Source organism: Oncorhynchus tshawytscha, linkage group LG01, assembly GCF_018296145.1.
Source record: "Oncorhynchus tshawytscha isolate Ot180627B linkage group LG01, Otsh_v2.0, whole genome shotgun sequence".
NCBI lineage: Eukaryota > Metazoa > Chordata > Actinopteri > Salmoniformes > Salmonidae > Oncorhynchus > Oncorhynchus tshawytscha.
In genome coordinates this window covers 53,044,989-53,063,271 of record NC_056429.1, presented here as the reverse complement: position 1 = coordinate 53,063,271, position 18,283 = coordinate 53,044,989, and the positions used below count along the sequence as shown (strand labels likewise).

At 42.8% G+C, this 18,283-nt stretch overlaps 1 protein-coding gene across 2 annotated transcripts in view; it reads left to right on the top strand.

The window, feature by feature from the left end:
- valopa (vertebrate ancient long opsin a) overlaps positions 1-17,874 on the top strand; it is a 31,927-nt gene extending 14,053 nt beyond the window's left edge. For both annotated transcript variants that reach the window (XM_024424905.2, XM_042323052.1), the window contains exon 5: positions 16,294-17,874. In XM_024424905.2, the coding sequence (XP_024280673.1) occupies positions 16,294-16,530 (237 nt within the window). In that variant the 3' untranslated portion in view covers positions 16,531-17,874. The remainder of the gene's footprint in view (positions 1-16,293) is intronic.
- Positions 17,875-18,283: the final 409 nt, after the last annotated feature.

Genomic DNA, 18,283 nt, shown 5'->3' with positions numbered 1-18,283 from the left:
CAACTTTGATGTAATGTCCTTAAAACAAGTCTAAATGAGGCTCAGTAGTGTGTGTGGCCTCCATGTGCCTGTATGACCTCCCTACAACGTCTGGGCATGCTCCTGATGAGGTGGCGGATGGTCTCCTGAGGGATCTCCTCCCAGACCTGGACTAAAGCATCCGCCAACTCCTGCACAGTTGGCGTTGGTGGATGGAGCGCGACATGATGTGCTCAATTGGATTCAGGTCTGGGGAACGGGCGGGCCAGTCCATAGCTTCAATGCCTTCCTCTTGCAGGAACTGCTGACACACTCCAGCCACATGAGGTCTAGCATTGTGTTGCATTAGGAGGAACCCAGGGCCAACCGCACCAGCATATGGTCTCACAAGGGGTCTGAGGATCTCATCTCGGTACCTAATGGCAGTCAGGCTACTTCTGGCGAGCACATGGAGGGCTGTGCGGCCCCCCAAAGAAATGCCACCCCACACCATGACTGACCCACCGCCAAACCGGTCATGCTGGAGGATGTTGCAGGCAGCAGAACATTCTCCACTGCGTCTCCAGACTCTGTCACATGTGCTCAGTGTGAACCTGCTTTCATCTGTGAAGAGCACAGGGCGCCAGAGGTGAATTTGCCAATCTTGGTGTTCTCTGGCAAATGCCAAACGTCCTGCACGGTGTTGGGCTGTAAGCACAACCCCCACCTGTGGACGTCGGGCCCTCATACCACCCTCATGGAGTCTGTTTCTGACCGTTTGAGCAGACACATGCACATTTGTGGCCTGCTGGAGGTCATTTTGCAGGGCTCTGGCAGTGCTCCTCCTGCTCCTCCTTGCACAAAGGCGGAGGTAGCGGTCCTGCTGCTGGGTTGTTGCCCTCCTTCGGCCTCTTCCACGTCTCCTGATGTACTGGCCTGTCTCCTGGTAGCGCCTCCATGCTCTGGACACTACGCTGACAGACACAGCAAACCTTCTTGCCACAGCTCGCATTGATGTGCCATCCTGGATGAGCTGCACTACCTGAGCCACTTGTGTGGGTTGTAGACTCCGTCTCATGCTACCACTAGAGTGAAAGCACCGCCTGCATTCAAAAGTGACCAAAACATCAGCCAGGAAGCATAGGAACTGAGAAGTGGTCTGTGGTCACCACTTGCAGAACCACTCCTTTTATTGGGGGTGTCTTGCTAATTGCCACCTGTTGTCTATTCCATTTGCACAACAGCATGTGAAATTTATTGTCAATCAGCGTTGCTTCCTAAGTGGACAGTTTGATTTCACAGAAGTGTGATTGACTTGGAGTTACATTGCGTTGTTTAAGTGTTCCCTTTTTTTTGAGCAGTGTATATTGTATGGTGTATGAATAAATGGCTGCTTTAAAAATGCATTCGCTCCTTGATACGCAGGCAAGTACCAGTTCGTTTTGCAATTACAAAAAGGTATCCTGCGCATTGATTGTGGGTAATGCTCTCTACAATTTAATGAATTATTATCACAGCGGTTCTTGATTTCTCTGGCTCATCTGCTCATTGAAAGAGAGATATATAAATGTAATTTTACCGGGGATCATTGTCAAAGCTTGTCAAGTCAGTAAAACAGATGTGAGTATAGAAAACTGTGATTATATGTGTAGCTTAGAAGTGTTCAATCAAATACTTTACTCATCCATTCTAATTGACTCCAGACAAAATCTCAGGGCTTTAATCAATCAAAACCACTTACAGTTTGAGCGATATGTTTAAAACAACGTTAAGATGCTGTTTATTTTGGTTTCACACTGTAAGCGTTGGTTTGTCAACCATTAACATTAGTATTTTCTTTTAGCAAAATAATCATGTTTGAGTTATTCTGCAAATTTGAATATGGTCCTCAGTTAAAGATAGGACTGGCAAAAACCTCTTGATAGCTGTTAACTCACTGAATGAGAGTGAGAATATGAAATGTAAGATTTCTGCCAAACTAGAGGATGTAATCAAGGTCAATTTACCCAGCTACAGTCAGTCACAGAAGACCAGAGCCTACTTTTGAAGTTTGAAAATTATATAGAAAAATATACTAGAGATGAATAATCACCTTAAAAGTCAGTGAGCCAGCCTTGAAGAAACACTGAAAGCAGAGGTAAACATGCAACAGATACAAGTATTATTACAGTTTGTCACTAAACTGTGTGATGAGGAAAATAACAAATTCACTTTTGGTGCATGCTAAAGTAAAAAAGAATTCAGGCACCCAAAGTTGCCAAGAGTAGCTAAGAATGGGAAACCAGATGCTTTCAGTGAAAATATAATTTCAAATAACACTCACAGATATATTAACAAAAAAACAAAACAATTCCAAGGTCTATGCACTTTCTCACTTGGCTTTTGCAAACAAGGCTATCAGTCGAACTAACCCTGGTATGCATTTCTGTAGGCATATTGATTAAATTAGGTTACTCCTTGAAAGCACCAACCTGTGTATGAAGGCAGTTACTAATCCACCATTAATACATTTACACTGGTCATATTCAGCGGGTGTTGCGCGTTCGTAAATTCATCCATTATTATGCGCTCTGGCACACTCAGATGAGTACTCTGAAATCGTAGTAGATAGCCAGAGGGAATTTACAAATGCAAGAGATATGCTAACCGGATAACAGTCGTTCAAGTTCAGCATAGCTAACTAGCTAGCTAGCAAAGCGATTAGATATTTCTTTACACCTGCATTGCATCTAGCTGTAGCCACTGAAAAAACAATATGAGGGGGAAAAGTCAGTCACTCACCCATTCTTCTAATCACATGACATCTTCCCAGCAGCTAGCTAGCTAACATTAGGCTCCAGGTTTTTAGGTTGCTAAATAAAGGGCTACATAAAAAGATGCGCTAGCCTATTAGCCACGTTATGACTGACTTGTGATCATTGCCCTTGCTAGTTTGATTTTATTGACATTCGCAGCCTTCGTCCGTTTTTGTCCAAAATATTGAGTCATCGAAACTGACAACAGTGCATCCTGAATGAGTGGAGACAGAAAACAATGTACGAGGCCAGCTGTGATTGACAACCTCATAGCAGAAAATTTTGGACTACCAAGAAATGTATTGGTGAATTATATTGATCTGCATCCATCTATTCTGCCAACAATGCCTTGCTGTATGTCATGGAATTTTGAGTCAAGTATAACCTATTTTTAAAATCTCTTTTATGAAGTTGGTTTTGTAGCATAAAATGGGAGTTTGATATTTATGATTGTCTGTTTGTTTCATATCTGCAAAGCAGTTAAAACACTGTCAGTCCCACTTTTTTAAAATTATGCACCAATTTATGCACCAATTTTCAATAAGAATAAAGTTGGTTGAAGTGTCAAAATTCTGCATTTTAACATGTCCCTCCATGCACCCAAGGTGACTTCTATGAAGATTTTAACCCACTAACCCACAAAAATACTCCATTATTTCAACATTATTGTAAAGCACTAGTTATTTTGTTGTTTTGACAGTTATTTCTGAACATTATTATTTATTGCATGTGATTAGTATTTCATTTTCTCTTACAAATGAAATACTAGTGTAATGAAATAATAGCGTAAATGCAGGTGAGCCGGTTCATTTTTGGGGGTGTTTTGTGGTGTAAAACTGAGTGGGACACGTCAACCCTGTTATCCATAGATAGACAGGATAGAAATGTCAACAATACAACAAAAGAAATATGAATCTTGCATTAAATTGCCCCCCATGGCTGATTTAAAGACACACTCCTGTACTTTGGTGATTAATCTTTTTTTAACTCTCTCTTTAGGCTGGATGTGTCAATGTGTAGTTCATACATACATCATCTATGAGTGGAATTACCTTAATTAGCCACAAAATCCCTAGTTTGAAAGCGACTTGCTGTGAGGTTCCATTTTCCCTATATACTCCCCAGGTAGCAATTCGAGTTTCAGCCAATGAGCTTCAGCCCCTCAACATTTGAGTGACAGCTAGGAAGACGCACTATGGGGGGAATTCCAACCGAGTTAAGTGCACCTAAATGGAATGTAATTCACTTTTTATGCTATTTTCAACATTTTTATGTTCTTTTCTCTCTGACCTTGAACTTAAGCATGAGAATAGTATGCTATTCACCCGCTATTCGTTCGGGATGGGGATCTAAGAAAACAAGGTGTGGTGGTGGTGGTGTGTCTACAGATACACCGTATTCTGACCTTGACTTAATTCTCTCACAATTACACCACCTTTACGTGTGATGAAATCATGAATAATGTTGATCGAACTTGCCGGTTCCAAGTGGAAAAATAATCTACTTTCTCTTTTCTAATAGAAATAACAGCATTCGCCATGCACTGTAATGTATAAGTTGATAAGATCTATTGATAAGAGGGAGGTATTTGAGTAGGGTTGTGGCAGTCACAAAATTTTGTCAGCCGGTGATTGTCAAACAAATAACTGTCGGTCTCACTGTAATTAACCGTTAATTAACATAAACACATTTAGCATCTCCTGGCTTCCACGCATAGACTACAAGCCACTGATGCAGACCTTAACCCTCACAATAAATCCATTATTTATTTTAGATAATAAGACCGATGCTGGCACTAAGACCGCACTGAATGAGCTGTATTCCGCCCTAAGCAAACAGGAAAATGCTCATCCAGAGGCGGCGCTCTTAATGGCCGGGGACTTTAAAGCAGAGAAACTTAAATCCGTTTTACCAAATTTCTATCAACATGTTAAATGTGCAACCAGAGGGAAAAAAACTCTAGACCACCTTTACTCCACACACAGAGACGCGTACAAAGCTCTCCCTCACCCTCCATTAGGCAAATCTGACCATAATTCTATCCTCCTGATTCCTGCTTACAAGCAAAAATGTAAAGCAGGAAGCACCAGCAGATGCTAAGCTACTGGACTGTTTTGCTAGCACAGACTGAAATATGTTCCGGGATTCTTCCGATTTCATTGAAGAGTACACCACATCAGTCATTGGCTTCATCAATAAGTGCATCGATGACGTCGTCCCTACAGTTACCGTACGTATAGAAGCCATGGATTACAGGCAACATCCGCACTGAGCTAAAGGCTAGAGCTTCCACTTTCAAGGAGCAGGACTCTAACCCGGAAACTTATAAGAAATCTCGCTATGCCCTCCGACGAACCATAAAACAAGCAAAGCGTCAGTACAGGACTAAGATCGAATCGTACTACACCGGCTCCAACGCTCGTCGGATGTGGCAGGGCTTGCAAAACATTACAGACCACAAAGGGAAGCACAGCCGAGAGCTACCCAGTGACATGAGCCTACCAGACGAGCTAACCGACTTCTATGCTCGCTTCGATGCAAATAACACTGAAACCTGCATGAGAGCACCAACTGTTCCAGACGACTGTGTGATCACACTCTCCGCAGGCGATTTGAGTAGGCCTTTAAACATTCACAAGGCCGCAGGGCCAGACGAATTACCAGGATGTGTACTGCAAGCATGCTCTGACCAACTGGCAAGTGTCTTCACTGACATTTTCAACCTCTCAATGTCCGAGTCTGTAATACCAACATGTTGTAAGTAGACCACCATAGTCCCTGTGCCCAAGAGCACTAAGGTAACCTGCCTAAATGACTACCGACCCGTAGCACTCACGTCTGTAGCCATGAAGTGCTTTGAAAGGCTGGTCATGGCTCACATCAACACCATTATCCCAGAAACCCGAGACCCACTCCAATTTGCATACCGCCCTAACAGATCCACAGATGATGCAATCTCTATTACACTCCACACTGCCCTTTCACACATGGACAAAAGGAAACCTATGTGAGAATGCTATTCATTGACTACAGCTCAGCGTTCAACACCATAGTGCCCTCAAAGCTAATCAATAAGCTAAGGACCCTGGGACTAAACACCTCCCTCTGCAACTGGATCCTGGACTTCCTGACGGGCCGCCCCTATGTGGTAAGGGTAGGTAACAACATCCGCCACTCTGATCCTCAACACAGGGGCCCCTCAGGGGTGCGTGCTCAGTCCCCTCCTGTACTCCCTGCTTACTCATGACTGCACGGCCAGGCACGACTCCAACACCATCACTAAGTTTGGCCGATGACACAACAGTGGTAGGCCTGATCACCGACAACGACGAGACAGCCTATAGGGAGGAGGTCAGAGACCTGGCCGTGTGGTGCCAGTACAACAACCTCTCTCTCAACGTGATCAACACAACGTAGATGATTGTGGACTACAGGAAAAGGTGGACTGAGCACGACCCCATTCTCATCGACGGGGCTGTAGTGGAGCAGGTTGAGAGCTTCATGTTCCTTGGTGTCCACATCACCAACAAACTAACATGGTCCAAGCACACCAAGACAGTTGTGAAGAGGGCACAACAACATCTATTCCCCCTCAGGGGACTGAAAAGTTTTGGCATGGATCCTCAGATCCTCAAAAGGTTCCACAGCTGCACCATCGAGAGCATCCTGACTGGTTGCATCACTGCCTGGTATGGCAACTGCTCGGTCTCCGACTGCAAGGCACTACAGAGGGGTGTGCGTACAGCCCAGTACATCACTGGGGCTAAGCTTCCTGCCATCCAGGACCTCTATACCCTAGTCATAGACTGTTCTCTCTGCTACCGCACGGCAAGCGGTACCGGAGCGCCAAGTCTAGGTCCAAGAGGTTTCTAAACAGCTTTTATCCCCAATCCATTAAAAAATATATAAAAAATATTTAACCTTTATTTAACCACGTAGGCAAGTTGAGAATAAGGTTCTCATTTACAATTGCGACCTAGCCAAGATAAAGCAAAGCAGTTCGACACATATAACAACACAGAGTTACACATGGAGTAAAACAAACATACAGTCAATAATACAGTAGAAAAATAAGTCTATATTCAATTTGAGCAAATGAGGTGAGATAAGGGAGGTAAAGGCAAAAAAAGGCCATGGTGGTGATGTAAATACAATATAGCAAGTAAATCACTGGAATGGTAGATTTGCAGTCAAAGAATGTGCAAAGTAGAGATAGAAATAATGGGGTGCAAAGGAGCAAAATAAATCAATAAATACACTATGGGGAGAGGTCGTTGTTTGGGCTAAATTATAGATGGGCTATGTACAGGTGCAGTAGTCTGTGAGCTGCTCTGACAGCTGGTTCTTAAAGCTAGTGAGGGAGATAAGTGTTTCTAGTTTCAGAGATTTTTGTAATTCGTTCCAGTCATTGGCAGCAGAGAACTGGAAGGAGAGGCGGCCAAAGGAAGAATTGGTTTTGGGGGTGACCAGAGAGATATACCTGCTGGAGCGCGTGCTACAGGTGGGTGATGCTATGGTGACCAGCGAGCTGAGATAAGGGGGGACTTTACCTAGCAGGGTCTCGTAGATGACCTGGAGCCAGTGGGTTTGGCGACGAGTATGAAGCGAGGGCCAGCCAATGAGAGCATACAGGTCGCAGCGGTGGGTAGTATATGGGGCTTTGGTGACAAAATTGATGGCACTGTGATAGACTGCATCCAATTTATTGAGTAGGGTATTGGAGGCTATTTTGTAAATGACATCGCCGAAGTCGAGGATCGGTAGGATGGTCAGTTTTACAAGGGTATGTTTGGCAGCATGAGTGAAGGATGCTTTGTTGCAAAATAGGAAGCCAATTCTAGATTTAACTTTGGATTGGAGATGTTTGATGTGAGTCTGGAAGGAGAGTTCACAGTCTAACCAGACACCTAGGTATTTGTAGTTGTCCACATATTCATGGTCAGAACCGTCCAGAGTAGTGATGTTGGACGGGCGGGCAGGTGCAGGCAACGATCGGTTGAAGAGCATGCATTTAGTTTTACTTGTATTTAAGAGCAATTGGAGGCCACGGAAGGAGAGTTGTATGGCATTGAAGCTTGCCTGGAGGGTTGTTAACAGTGTCCAAAGAAGGGCCAGAAGTATACAGAATGGTGTCATCTGCGTAGAGGTGGATCAGAGACTCACTAGCAGCAAAAGCGACATCATTTATGTTTACAGAGAAGAGAGTTTGTCCAATAATTGAACCCTGTGGCACCCCCATAGAGACTGCCAGAGGCACGGACAACAGGCCCTCCAATTTGACACACTGAACTCTATCAGAGAAGTAGTTGGTGAACCAGGTGGTGAACCATAAGACTCCTGAACATCTAATCAAATGGCTACCCAGACTATTTGTATTGCCCCTCTCTTTTACGCCGCTGCTACTCTATGTTATTTTCTATGCATAGTCACTTTTATAAATCTACCTACATGTACATATTACCACAATAACCTCGACACCGGTGCCCCGCACATTGACTCTGTACCTGTACCCCCTGTATATAGTCTCGCTATTGATATTTTACTGCTGCTCTTTAATTACTTGTTCCTTTTTTTTCTTATTCTTATTCATATTTTTTTTACTTAAACTTTTTTTAATCCTCTCCAAGATGTCATAGCAGTTCAGATTTCTTTTGTCCTCGTCTTGTCGTGTCCCGTATATATATATATATATATATATATATTTACAACTTTCTTCGCATACATTTTTATATATTTTATTTTCCATAAACTCATCTTCAAAACACTCTCCTGCAACCCGCTTCAGCAATTTATATTTTTAAAAAGAAAAAGAAAATATTATTTACCTCAAATCTGTAATCCTCCATAGAAGCTAGCCAGAAGCTAATCCAGAAGCTAGCCGGAAGCTCATCCAGAAGCTAATCAGAAGCTAGTTAGCTTCTTTAGTGGCTAATCGTTAGTTTTCAGCTAACCACGGTTTGTGGTCATCAGCTATCCTTTAGCTCGAAAATCTATCGCCAGTTTTGTACGGCGTGGCTCGGACCGGAACATACCGGATTTCAACCACTAACTCTGGACATTTATACCTGGATCTCGCAGCTAGCTAGCTGCTATCCGTGTGACTATCGGCTTTCGTCGATTCCGGGGGCAAACATAAATTATTCCGAAGCTAGCCAGCTGAAGAGTTCCATCAGTCACTCCTGGGCTACAATCACCTATCCGGACCCGTTTTACTGCCAACGTGGAGCCCCACCGGGCCTTCACAACTGGACTACCGACGTTATCTACCCGAGGGCGTTATCCGTCGCGACGTTACCTGAACGCCCATCTGCGGTCCGCTAACCGTTAGCTATCTTATCAGCTGCTATCTGAATAGACCTATCGGACAATTTATTATTATTATTATTATTTTTCATTTTTTTATTTTCTTGGGCCTCTATAACTATATCTATTTTTTAAATATTTTTTTTGCGAATTGGATTCATCTCCCCTCTACCACACGGAACCCCACTAATCCTACCGACGGAAAAGCACGAGGTGGCTAACAGACCTCCATCCTATGCTAGCTTGCTACCGATGGCCCGGCTAGCTGTCTAGCTGGGCCCTTTTGATCACTCGACTAAGCATGCCTCTTCTTAATGTCAATATGCCTTGTCCATTGCTTTTCTGGTTAGTGTTTGGCTTATTGGCCATTTATTATTGGCCGCTTATTGGCTTATTTCACTGTAGAGCCTCTAGTCCTGCTCACTATACCTTATGCAACCTATTAGTTCCACCACCCACACATGCAATGACATCTCCTGGTTTCAATGATGTTTCTAGAGACAATATCTCTCTCATCACTCAATACCTAGGTTTACCTCCACTGTATTCACATCCTACCATACCTTTGTCTGTACATTATACCTTGAATCTATTTTATCGCCCCCAGAAACCTCCTTTTACTCTCTGTTCTAGACGACCAATTCTTATTGCTTTTAGCCGTACCCTTATCCTACTCCTCCTCTGTTCCTCTGGCAATTTAGAGTTGAATCCAGGCCCTGCAGTGCCTAGCTCCCCTCCTATTCCCCAGGCGCTCTCTTTTGATGACTTCTGTAACCGTAATAGCCTTGGTTTCATGCATGTTAACATTAGAAGCCTCCTCCCTAAGTTTGTTTTACTCACTGCTTTAGCACACTCTGGCAACCCGGATGTTCTAGCTGTGTCTGAATCCTGGCTTAGGAAGACCACCAAAAATTCTGAAATTTTCATCCCTAACTACAACATTTTCAGACAAGATAGAACTGCCAAAGGGGGGCGGTGTTGCAATCTACTGCAAAGATAGCCTGCAGAGTTCTGTCCTACTATCCAGGTCTGTACCCAAACAATTTGAACTTCTACTTTTAAAAATCCACCTCTCTAAAAACAAGTCTCTCACCGTTGCCGCCTGCTATAGACCACCCTCTGCCCCCAGCTGTGCTCTGGACACCATATGTGAACTGATTGCCCACCCATCTATCTTCAGAGCTCATGCTGCTAGGCGACCTAAACTGGAACATTCTTAACACCCCAGCCATCCTACAATCTAAGCTTGATGCCCTCAATCTCGCACAAATTATCAATGAACCTACCAGGTACCTCCCCAAAGCCTTAAACACGGGCACCCTCATAGATATCATCCTAACCAACTTGCCCTCTAAATACACCTCTGCGGTCTTCAACCAAGATCTCAGCGATCACTGCCTCATTGCCTGCATCCGTAATGGGTCAGCAGTCAAACGACCTCCACTCATCACTGTCAAACGCTCCCTGAAACACTTCAGCGAGCAGGCCTTTCTAGTCGAGCTGGCCGGGGTATCCTGGAAGGATATTGATCTCATACCGTCAGTAGAGAATGCCTGGTTATTTTTTTTAAATGCCTTCCTAACCATCTTAAATAAGCATGCCCCATTCAAGAAATGTAGAACCAGGAACAGATATAGCCCTTGGTTCTCCCCAGACCTGACTGCCCTTAACCAACACAAAAACATCCTATGGCGTTCTGCATTAGCATCGAACAGCCCCCGTGATATGCAGCTGTTCAGGGAAGCTAGAAACCATTATACACAGGCAGTTAGAAAAGTCAAGGCTGGCTTTTTCAAGCAGACATTTGCTTCCTGCAACACTAACTCAAAAAAGTTCTGGGACACTGTAAAGTCCATGGAGAATAAGAACACCTTCTCCCAGCTGCCCACTGCACTGAAGATAGGAAACACTGTCAACACTGATAAATCCACTATAATTGAGAATTTCAATAAGCATTTTTCTACGGCTGGCCATGCTTTCCACCTGGCTACTCCTACCCCTGTCAACAGCACTGCAACCCCCCACAGCAACTCGCCCAAGCCTTCCCCATTTCTCCTTCTCCCAAATCCAGTCAGCTGATGTTCTGAAAGAGCGTCGTCTGAGATTCCCAAAGATTGGAAAGCAGCTGCGGTCATCCCCCTCTTCAAAGGGGGAGACACTCTTGACCCAAACTGCTACAGACCTATATCTATCCTACCCTGCCTTTCTAAGGTCTTCGAAAGCCAAGTCAACAAACAGATTACCGACCATTTCGAATCTCACCATACCTTCTCTGCTATGCAATCTGGTTTCAGAGCTGGTCATGGGTGCACCTCAGCCACGCTCAAGGTCCTAAATGATATCTTAACCGCCATCGATAAGAAACATTACTGTGCAGCCGTATTCATTGATCTGGCCAAGGCTTTCGACTCTGTCAATCACCACATCCTCATCGGCAGACTCGACAGCCTTGGTTTCTCAAATGATTGCCTCGCCTGGTTCACCAACTACTTCTCTGATAGAGTTCAGTGTGTCAAATCGGAGGGTCTGCTGTCCGGACCTCTGGCAGTCTCTATGGGTGAGCCACAGGGTTCAATTCTTGGACCGACTCTCTTCTCTGTATACATCAATGATGTCGCTCTTGCTGCTGGTGAGTCTCTGATCCACCTCTACGCAGACGACACCATTCTGTATACTTCTGGCCCTTCTTTGGACACTGTGTTAACAACCCTCCAGGAAAGCTTCAATGCCATACAACTCTCCTTCCGTGGCCTCCAATTGCTCTTAAATACAAGTAAAACTAAATGCATGCTCTTCAACCGATCGCTGCCTGCACCTGCCCGCCTGTCAAACATCACTACTCTGGACGGCTCTGACTTAGAATACGTGGACTACAAATACCTAGGTGTCTGGTTAGACTGTAAACTCTCCTTCCAGACCCACATCAAACATCTCCAATCCAAAGTTAAATCTAGAATTGGCTTCCTATTTCGCAACAAAGCATCCTTCACTCATGCTGCCAAACATACCCTTGTAAAACGGACCATCCTACCGATCCTCGACTTCGGCAATGTCATTTACAAAATAGCCTCCAATACCCTACTCAACAAATTGGATGCAGTCTATCACAGTGCAATCCGTTTTGTCACCAAAGCCCCATATACTACCCACCATTGCGACCTGTACGCTCTCGTTGGCTGGCCCTCGCTTCATACTCGTCGCCAAACCCACTGGCTCCATGTCATCTACAAGACCCTGCTAGGTAAAGTCCCCCCTTATCTCAGCTCGCTGGTCACCATAGCATCTCCCACCTGTAGCACACGCTCCAGCAGGTATATCTCTCTAGTCACCCCCAAAACCAATTCTTTCTTTGGCCGCCTCTCCTTCCAGTTCTCTGCTGCCAATGACTGGAACGAACTACAAAAATCTCTGAAACTTGAAACACTTATCTCCCTCACTAGCTTTAAGCACCAACTGTCAGAGCAGCTCACAGATTACTGCACCTGTACATAGCCCACCTATAATTTAGCCCAAACAACTACCTCTTTCCCTACTGTATTTATTTTATTTATTTATTTTGCTCCTTTGCACCCCATTATTTTATTTCTACTTTGCACATTCTTCCACTGCAAATCTACCATTCCAGTGTTTTACTTGCTATATTGTACTTACTTTGCCACCATGGCCTTTTTTTGCCTTTACCTCCCTTGTCTCACCTCATTTGCTCACATCGTATATAGACTTGTTTATACTGTATTATTGACTGTATGTTTGTTTTACTCCATGTGTAACACTGTGTCGTTGTATGTGTCGAACTGCTTTGCTTTATCTTGGCCAGGTCGCAATTGTAAATGAGAACTTGTTCTCAACTTGCCTACCTGGTTAAATAAAGGTGAAATAAATAAATAAAACTGCATTGTTGGTTAGGTGCTTGTAAATAAGCATTTCACTGTAAAGTCTACACTTATTGTATTCGGCGCATGTGACTAATACAATTTGATGTGATTTGAATTACCAGTTGGTGGGCCATTTAAGTAAATTTTTCCTAGATGATGTAAATTCCTGCTCCACCACTGTAGAGCTGTATAATTGGAGGCACAAGACCGAGACCTACACTTTAACATATAGTTGAGCGTTGTACAATGTATAGTTTGTGTTTAAATCGATAAAAACGCAAATAATAAATAATATAAAAATAAGGGTACGGTTAGGGTACAGTATTGCTCCCTGGGTACAAAAAGATTAAGGGCTCTATTCAATCAGATCTGCTTTAGTCGACATCCGCTTAGTGGTTGTTTTGGCGGTGTCAGAGGTGAAACTGCATTAGAGCTGTCAAATCCACAAGTGCTGCTGGCATTATGTTGTCCCAGTTAAAGTGGTCTATGGTAGAGGTACATTTTTGTCACTTACTAAGAACATTATGGCTTTGTCATTTTTGTGGTTCCCTATAAGGGCAAATTGTAACTTTTCTAAAAGCATAATTTTGTACCTTCTGGACAATATGTAAGAAAGGTACTGAGGTATGAACTGGGGTACAATTATGTACCTATAACTAAATGTACAAAGGATTACCTTACAGGGTACCACCTCAATGACAAACAGTTGTACCTCCTTTAAGAACAAATCTGTAGTGTAGTGTACTTCCCGATCTTTTAGCAAAGATGCAAATGTATCTACATGTATTTGGAATAGATTTTATGTGACGTTAAATATATTGAATATATACAGTACCAGTCAAACGTTTGGACACCTACATTCTCATTCAAGGATTCTACGTTGTAGAATAATAGTGAAGACATCAAAACTATGAAATAACACATATGGAATCATGTATTAACATTATTTTCTCCAAAAAAGTGTTAAACAAATCAAAATATATTTTAGACTTGAGATTCTTCAAAGTAGCCACCCTTTGCCTTGATGACAACTTTGCACACTCTTGGCATTCTCTCAACCAGCTTGTGGTATACAGAAGAAAGCCCTATTTGGTAAAAGACCAAGTCGATATTATGTCATGAACAGCTCAAATAAGCAAAGAGAAATGACAGTCCATCAGTACTTTAAGACATGAAGGTAGTCAATCTGGAACATTTCAAGAACTTTAAAAGTTTCTTCGAGTGCAGTCGTAAAAGCCATCAAGCGCTATGATGAAACTGGCTCTCATGAGGACCGCCACAGGAAAGGAAGACCCAGAGTTTCCTCTGCTGCAGAGGACAAGTTCATTAGAGTTAACTGCACCTCAGATTGCAGCCCAAATAAATGCTGCACAGAGTTCAAGTAACATACACATCTCAACATCAACTGTTCAGAGACTGCATGAATCAGGCCTTCCTGGTCAAATTGATGCAAAGAAACTACTACTAAAGGACACCAATAAGAAGAAGAGACTTGCTTGGACCATGATACACAAGTAATGGACATTAGAATGGTGGAAATCTGTCCTTGGGTCTGATGAGTTCAAATTTGAGAGGTTTGGTTCCAACCGCTGTGTCTTTGTGAGGCGCAGAGTAGGTGAACGGATGATCTCCACATGTGGTTCCCAGGTGTGATGGTGTGCGGGTGCTTTGCTGGTGACACGGTCAGTGATTTGTATATAATTCAAGGCACACTTAACCAGTATGGCTACCACAGCATTCTGCAGCGATATGCCATCTGGTTTGCGCTTAGTGGGACTATCGTTTTGAGATGGTTTGTGAAGAGTTGGACTGCAGAGTGAAGGAAAAGCAGCCAACAAGTGCTCAGCATATGTGGGAACTCCTTTAAGACTGTTGGAAAAGCATTCCAGGTGAAGCTGGTTGAGAGAATGCTAAAAGTGTGGCTGCTTTGAAGAAACTCAAAAACAAAATATATTTTGATTTGTTTTAACACTTTGTTTGGTATTTTTTTTATTTTGAATACATGATTCCATATGTGTTATTTCATAGTTAATGTCTTCACTATTATTCCACAATGTAGAAAATAGTAAAGAAAGAAAGAAAGATAAACCCTTGAATGAGTAGGTTTGTCCAAACCTTTGACTAACTGGTACTGTGTATGTATATGTATATTTTTTGATGGGACCAAATAATCATTCAGAGTTTTTTTTTTTTTTTTCTCTCACACTTTTAGACAAAATTGGCTATGAAGCTTGTGTTCTTTTATCTAGGACCGCATTGACAGGCTATTGATTTTTGTCCTTCAGTCGTGGGATGGTGGTCAGTACTTAAACCTTTCTGCCTTTTTAAACAAATAGCAAAAATCTAATCAAAATAAATTACATTTTATTAGTCAAATGCGCCGAGTACAACAGGTGTATTCACCTTCCAGTGAAATGCTACTTATAAGCCCTTAACCAACAATGCTTTAAGAAGTTTTATGACAAAAATAAAAACAAGTGTTAAGTAAAAAATAGAAAATAAAAGTTACAAATAATTAAACAGCAGTAAAATAACAAGCGAGGCTATATACAGGGGGTACCGGTATAGAGTCAATGTGCGGGGGAACCGGTTAGTCGAGGTAATTGAGGTAACATGTACATGTAGGTACAGTTATAGTGACTATGCATAGATTATAAACCGAGAGTAACAGCAGCGTAAAATAGGGGTCTGGGTAGCCCTTTGATTAGCTGTTCAGGGGTCTTATGGCTTGGAGGTAGAAGCTGTTAAACCTTTTGGACCTGGACTTGGTACTCCGGTACCGCTTGCCGTGCGGTAGCAGAGAGAACAGTCTATGACTAGGGTGGCTGGAGACTTTGACCATTTTTAGGGCCTTCCTCTGACACCGCCTGGTATAGAGGTCAAGGATGGCCCCAGTAATATACTGGGCCGTAAGCACTACTCTTTATAGTGCCTTGCGGTCGGAGGTTGAGCAGTTGCCATACCAGGCAGTGATGCAACCAGTCCGGATACTCTAGATGGTGCAACAGTCTCCTGAGTGGAGCTATGGCAGTGTTGCAGTTACGTGCTGGGCATCTCTTGATAAGTATGATAAATATCTCCTACCTGCACAGCCAGGTAACAATGTCTGCCGCGTATCTGCTTCTTTTTAAGAGGAGCTAAAGTATCCTGACAGTTCAGATATCCACTTATTGCTTGGCAGTGTGATATCACCTGGGTCCTGTTCAGAAGCCACCAAACAGAAGACTACACATTAAGAAACAAAGAATGTGCTTTTTGAACTTGTCCAAACTAACGTTTATTTCATTGCCAATGCCTTCACTGCCTGTCTTGTATTTTCCTTTTCGGTTGGCTGTTCTAATGCCCTTTGACCTTTTTTCCAGTTCAGGAAGTGCCTGATTCAGCTCTTTACCGGCAAGCCTGCGCCAGAGAACATGAATGCAACGTCGGAGCGACTGGGAATGACGGGGGAGAGCTGCACGGGGGGCGAGATGTCAGCCATAGCAGCACGCATCCCGGTCTGCGGCAACACCCAGCCTAAGAATGAGGAGGCATCCCCCAGCAAGTGCAGCTCCTTCGTCCAGCTGCCAATCCCAGAGAACAAAGTCTGCCCCATGTAGACCAACAGAAGACTATCCCACCCCTGAACTCTCCTCCAGTCCTCACTGCCTTTTCATCCTCCCCTTCCATTGCTATGCAGATGCGTCTTCTCTTATCCACCAACTTCTTGTGGTATGTGTTAGTTTAAAGATGCCAGGTGTAACCACAAGGGTTCCCTGGTTGACTTGTTATGTATTAGTAGACATGGAGGGAAACCGTAACACAAAAGAGGGACATAATGCTTTCATGTATGGCAAGCAGCCAGATCACCCTGACTGCATCTATCTGCTGAAAGTCATCTGAGGCTAAGCAGGGTCAGGCCTGATTGATCTCTGGGGTAGGAGACCAGATGCTGTTGGAAATTGTGTTAGAGTGCCAGTAGGGGGCATTCTTCCCTCCTCAATACCTTAGTCCATCCTTTCTGTGGACACTGCTCCACAAAGGATTCCCTTATCCCTCATACCACCAATATATTTCACAGACATGGATTACCAACTGGGGTAATTTTGACCCCAAGAAGAAACTATTGGAAAAAGCAACAATCATAGCAAAATATCAAATTAATTATTATCAAAACATCATTAGATATGTAAATAAAATAAATACTTATTTTCACATAATTACAGGTAATTTGCATATTCTAGAAAACAAGAATATACATTTCACAATAATGTGCAGCTCTTTTCCAAAATACAATCCACAAGTACTATTAAGCCAATTTACCGTCATTTGATTGTGTTATCATTTCGTTTTTAGAATGTTGATGTAAATATACATTTAGTCTTATTTGGTAAAAATGACTGGCATTTTAAAGGGGCAGTACACCAACATTTGAAATATTCTTAATTTTAAAAAGTGATTAATCCATTGAACCTGTGAGACAATGACCAACAATATGGCTTCTTTTTCTTTATTTTCTTACCCCAAAGCCAGCATGAGCATCGTTGCTAGTGAAACAATGGCAGTGGTAGGGCCTATGGCTGTAGGCTTCAGAAAGCATGCCCAAATCTTCAGTCACTTCAAACCAAATGTTATAGCAACCCAAATACCATAACAAGTTGCACATCTAGAATATTGGAGGATTTTATAGGAATTCATGTATTTATATAACACTTCCCGTAGAATTACTATTTTTCAAAGAACACACAGCAATACAACACTATATGTACATTTAGAGGGTAGCTGGTTTCTGTATTACAGTTCTACAAAGTATTCATTCTGACGTACTTTCAATGAGCTGTTTTGACTGCAACTAAGCATATACAGTGGGGCAAAAAAGTATTTAGTCAGCCACCAATTGTGCAAGTTCTCCAACTTAAAAAGATGAGAGAGGCCTGTAAATGTTCATCATAGGTACACTTCAACTATGACAGACAAAATGAGAAGAAAAAAATCCAGAAAATCACATAGTAGTTCGTTTATATTCTGGTTAGAGCCAGTTTGCTCTGTTCTGTGAAGGGAGTAGTACACAGCGTTATACGAGATCTTCAGTTTCTTGGCAATTTCTCGCATGGAATAGCCTTAATTTCTCAGAACAAGAATAGACTGACGAGTTTCAGAAGAAAGGTCTTTGTTTCTGGCATTTAGAGCCTGTAATCGAACCCACAAATGCCGACGCTCCAGATACTCAACTAGTCTAAAGAAGGCCAGTTTTATTGCTTCTTTATCCAGAACAAGAGTTTTCAGCTGGGCTAACATAATTGCAAAGGGTTTTCTAATGACCAATTAGCCTTTTAAAATTATAAACTTGGATTAACTAACACAACGTGCCAT